General features: G+C 34.7%; 1 protein-coding gene across 1 annotated transcript; it reads right to left on the bottom strand.

Annotated features, from left to right (window-relative positions):
* Positions 1 to 226: 226 nt before the first annotated feature.
* On the bottom strand, positions 227 to 4874 carry LOC121117662 (uncharacterized). The gene is made up of 6 exons (XM_040712114.2): positions 4615 to 4874; positions 4340 to 4523; positions 3826 to 4265; positions 2170 to 3750; positions 1943 to 2082; positions 227 to 733 (listed from the first exon to the last, which is right to left on the bottom strand). Exons 1-4 carry the CDS (start codon positions 4616 to 4618, stop codon positions 2222 to 2224), a joined length of 2157 nt encoding a protein of 718 aa, XP_040568048.1. The 5' UTR covers positions 4619 to 4874; the 3' UTR covers positions 227 to 733; positions 1943 to 2082; positions 2170 to 2221.
* Between the last annotated feature and the right edge of the window lie 456 nt (positions 4875 to 5330).

Raw genomic sequence — 5330 nt, 5'->3', positions numbered from 1 at the left:
TAAGTATTTTAGGAAAAAAATTCTAAAATTAATTGTTCGAAAAAAACTACAAAAATCCGTAGTTATTCACAGACATTTATTTTTTTTTTTGTAAAAAAATAGAACATTAAAACCAAAAATTCCTTTATTTTTTTTTTGGGGGGGGGGGTTACAGCCCCTCCATCCCTCTCCCTGCAAACACCCCTGACTAAAGAACAACTTAAGAAAATGAGAGTACACAAAGTCATACTGACATAAAATTGTATATTCCATTTATTACAATCAACTAAAAAGTATTATGATATTTTAATAGGTGTATGTAGTAAGTTAACAAAAAAAAATTATATATATAATTATAATGATACATCTAATAAGTTCATGCACACGAAAAAAAATTCGGGAAAATAATGACAATGACTTGGTTTAAGGGGTGTCAAAAAAATTAAAAATTGGTTTATATATTTATATATGTAATAGGGTTGTTAACAAATAACCAAATATTAAAAATTAATAATACGAATATTATTATGAGGAAGAGGTGGAGAAAATAAGTAGACAGTTGAAGGGGAAGGAAATATCACAGATTTTGAACTTGATATACAAATATCCAAGAGAAATTTGAGGGTAGAATAAAAATAATTATAATATGTAGTTCACTAAGTATATTAATATGATAAGTAATGTTTTAATTACTGCTGCAGTTAGTATATCAACAGCAAGAACCAGAATGTCATCATCTCCAAATGGAATATGTCTGAAAATAAATAAAGATAAAAATGGTTAATGTAACTAAGTACACAACATAGGTATAACAACAGATCCCCTGATATGAATCTCTACTACAAAAAGAAAAGTTATTTTTTTTTTTTCCTTCTTGATATTCCTTAATTATATTCAAATATCGGCAAAATAAGATTATTATTATTTAAAAAGAAGAAACAAAGAATAACGAGTTATCTCACATTTTATTTTAAATATATATATCGATAAGAATTAGGGATATTGGAATACAAGTTATAGGTATATAGTCCAGAACTGAAGGACAACAAACCCACCTTATACCTCCTACCCTAAAAAAAAAGTCTGATTTAAATCTTAATCAAACTCGTTCTATATACATTTATATTTTATGTTTGTATATATGTATAAAAGGCAGATAGCTTTTAAAATATAAGCCATTTGAAGAAGAAGACGAAAGAATGAAGAAAAGAGGAAAGATATACTTTTGCAATCTCTTTCCCTATCATTAGATTGGATCTTTCTTTCTTTTTTCCTTAGAAAAAAATCAAAAAGTATTTTGAATTTTTATCAGAAAATGCATCATTTGAATGGTTGTATCCAATCAGATACAAAAATAGCAATAATTATCTACACCATCATTACGTCTTTCAACATCAACACATCATCAAAAAGCATGTTTAATTATGTAATATTGTACGCCATCTATGTGTAGAGATCAAAGTTATCATGGGTATATAATAAATATGTAGATATATTTTTTGCTTATGGGGAATGATGATAATACTGCCAGTTTGATAAAATCTTTTTTTTTTTTTTGTTCAAAATAAAATTAGATTGGCATCAGTGGAGAGAAGAGAGGAGCGTTCGCGTATTTAAGATGAGAAAAAAAAAAAATAGAATACTGAAGGAAAGATCATCTTATCTGATATGGAAATATATATATTTTTTATCTACAAAAAAAATTATTATTATGATTTTTGTTTGTGTTTGGTTTGAATTTGCAAAAAAAAAAAAAAAGGTTGGCTCAAAACTCTTGATTTCATATATACGTGTACAACATACTTTTATCAACGAAACTTTTACTTAAGAGTCAGGGAGAGAGAGAGAGAGAGGTCAATACGTGATAAGGCATGTTTATATCCTATCCTTAGTTTGACATTTACGAAGAAGGGAAATAATATTTATTTTTACAAACAATCAAAATGACATCATGACTACTTACCAATAATAACAGAGAATATTTGACTGACTTCCTTCTATGATAACTTGTGGTATTTATTATAGGTTGGTTGAGATATAAAAAAGATTTGACTAGACTTTGACACAATGAAAATTTGAAAAAAAAGTTTATCAAACTACAATCTGTAAAAAAAAAAAAGTACATATATATTAAAATATGGTAATGACTATGCTATGAAGCATAAATGAACTCAAAGACCTAATACTTACATGGCACCAGAAGATGTGTAGTGGTTACGATGTACTCTCAAACAAGAAATGATTAAGGGGATGATACATTTCGAATTCCACGACAATAGTACTTTTTATGGGCAAGGAAATTAGAGAGTTGAGAAAATCCAATGTCACAGGAATCGCATCTCATTGAAGAAGGTGAGGGTGAATCTCTGAGATTAGTAGGAGTATTGGATTTTGCTCTATTTGAAGGAGGAGGTGGGGATGTGTTATTGGATGAGGAAGATTCCTTTTCCTGTGTTGAGGCTAATGATGGCTCCTCAATTTTGATCCTTTTCTTTTCTGGCTCAGGGGATTTGCTACTTTCGGATCGGCATTCCCCACTTCCGCCTGCTCCATTATTGGAGTTATTAGAGGGATTGTTATTTGAACTAACTGAACTAGATCGACTCCGTTTCACTTGGCCAATAAAATGCATATTGATATGATCTTTAAGTTTATCCACAGAGTCCTCCTTGTATCCACAGAGGATACAACAAAAGTCTTCTTTACTCTCTTTGGCGTTGGCGGCAATTTCCATAGACTTTGCATTCAAAAAAGACATCATGTCTGCAGGAGACATACCCAAAGGGAGAGGGAGTTGTGGCTGTTGTTGCTGCTTGATCATGGCCTCAAAAGCTGAGTTCATTTCCTCTGCCTTTCGAAGCCCTGCACAGTAACGTGCCTGATGAGCTTGTAAATTATTCACTGACTTGAATTTGATTCCACATCCCTCGCAAACAAAATGAGGGCCCTGGGGTGGTGGCACAATAAGAGAGGACTCCCCATTATTATTATCTCTGCTATTGGCCACTGCTGCAGCCGTGAGGATAGCCTCTTTATTCAATAGAAGCTCCTTATTGATGAGCTCTTGTTGTTGTTTAAGAAGTAAAAGATCCTTGGTTGGAACAATGTCAAAGTTATTGTTGGAGCCTGGCCTTGGAGGAGATGATGATGAAATTCCTAAAAGTCCTAACGCTGCTGCAGCTGCTGCTGCCGCTGATCTCTGTTTTGGTGAAGATGACGGAAGTTTTCGACTGTTTTCCGTCTCTTCGGAGGATGACACTATTTCTACTTTTGGAGGTGGAGGCCCGGACCCATTGCCTCCAGAACAGTAGTATTTTTTATGTGCTACATAGTTTTGATGTTTTGAAAAATTTATGTTGCACTCTTCACATCTTGAGGGAGGTGAAGAAGACGAGGGACATGAAGAGGCTGAGGAGCCTGAAGAGGAAGAAGCCACAGCAGCAGCTACTTGTTGTTGATTTTTGATGAATTCCATGTGCTTGACTTTGAGGAAATTCAGCTGAGCCTCAATTTCTTTTTGATGAAGACCTAGTCGAGGGCTTCCCCTCTCTCCTGGAGGTGACTTGCTAAGATCTAAGGGTGACTCCTTTTTGAGAGGAACCGTGGAAGATGTTGATGAAGGGAGACGTCTGGTTGATGCTTTTGGATGAGGAGGACTCGTCATTCGCATGTTGGGTGGAATGAGAAGTTCAGGAGGAGGAGGGGGTGGAGGTCCTCCCGTTAGTGGAACGAGCATTCTGTATCGAATACCACTTCCTCCTTCACGCTTATCTAAAATAAAAAAATAAAGAATTAGTTTTCTACAATGTATGAAAACACATACATAGATATGTGAGCTTGACATACCTGGAAGTGGATAGAGATACACCATGGGAATGACCATAGGAACAGGAGTGGTATCTGGATGATGTGCCACAATGACGTCTCCAAAATGGAACATGTTATTTTTGGAGGCAAATTCATCAGGTTGTCGCCCAAGAAGAGATGAATTAGGAGGGGGTGGCATGGGTGTGAGGGGTGGAAGTCCCAATGAGGCTGACATAATGGGAGGTGAGGGTGTAAACGAGGAAGATGTTGTTGTTGCATGGGATGGAGATGCAAGTGGAGACTTAGAGACTGGATGTTCAATCACTTCCACTTTAACCATGGAGCTAAGATCCCTGGGAGAATCTCGGTCATCATCTGAGTGAATTCCACCATTTCCCTCATCCGCAGCGTCACTACTTCCACACCCACTCCCACCTCCACCCTCATCCCGTTTTTCATCGGCTTCCCTTTTGGGACGTCTATTCACAAAAAAGACCGGAGTTGTTAAAATTTCTCAAAAATAAAGAGGAAACAAAAGTTATTTAGAACTTACTCTAGATCCTTGGACTCTTCTTCTTCTTCTTCGTTGGATGTAAAAAATGGCTTTGGATTTCTTTGTTTTCTTCTTGACATTTCAGCAATTGGATGAGGAGGATCTCCTCCATTCGGCGACGATGATTCAGTCGCTGTGTTTCGATGCTTTGACACGTTTTGAATCACAGACAACATGGAGAGAACTATTGTATTGTGATATTAAGAAAGTATAATTAATAATCCACATCTATATAAATAGTAACATGAATGAAAAACAAGAAGAGCTGTACGCACCCATTATATAACTATAGTCTCTTACTCCTTTGAAGTATTTATGTCAACTGCTTGATTGAGTTACATTTCCATGATTGAACCAGGAGTAAGGAAAATAAATGAAACTCCGCACGCGGTTTGCGCACGCAAAATCATAGTAGTATGTTGTGTATTAGTTGTAGTATTACATATTCCGTTCCTTGTAACGCTCGCCGGTTCCCGTGTGTCTTCTGCTACTCATAGTGTGTTGTTTATTTATCTATTTTCTCTATCGAAGAGTCACGTGACTCAAACGGAACGAATATTATTTACATATTATAATTTTTGCGTATACGCGTTGTTGAGTTGCCTGCGTTGAGGAGTAAGTGAGTGACTGAGTACGTATAGACATACACTAGTAAATACAATAAGTGTATGTACATACATATATAGGTATACAACATATATACTCTATAACTAAAAGTGTTATCACAAAAGAAAATCTTTATATTTCGATCGAAGCTTCAGATTAGAAATAAAATTATATATATATAAGTATACACAACAAGAGATGAGATTTATAGCATTAGAGATGCATTATTATTATTATTCTTTCTTTCTTTCTTTCTTTTTCAAACGGGAGGAATTTTTTTTTTTTTTTTTCAAATAAGCTCCAATTTTTTTCTTACAATTTTCATATGAAGTTTTTAACTGATGGAAATGATCAGATAAAGAAGAAAGAGAAAGAATGATAAAAA

Source organism: Lepeophtheirus salmonis, chromosome 5, assembly GCF_016086655.4.
Source record: "Lepeophtheirus salmonis chromosome 5, UVic_Lsal_1.4, whole genome shotgun sequence".
In the NCBI taxonomy this organism is placed as follows: Eukaryota; Metazoa; Arthropoda; class Copepoda; order Siphonostomatoida; family Caligidae; genus Lepeophtheirus; species Lepeophtheirus salmonis.
The sequence above is the reverse complement of the archived record's forward strand: the minus strand, read 5'-3'. Positions and strand labels throughout refer to the sequence as shown.

Excerpts from the sequence above, each read along its gene's own strand:
- LOC121117662 (XM_040712114.2), bottom strand. Across the intron at positions 4,266-4,339 it reads GAAGAGTCCAAGGATCTAGA|ACGTCCCAAAAGGGAAGCCG; the intron begins GTAAGTTCTAAA and ends TTTTGTGAATAG. Across the intron at positions 3,751-3,825 it reads GTATCTCTATCCACTTCCAG|ATAAGCGTGAAGGAGGAAGT; the intron begins GTATGTCAAGCT and ends TTTTTATTTTAG.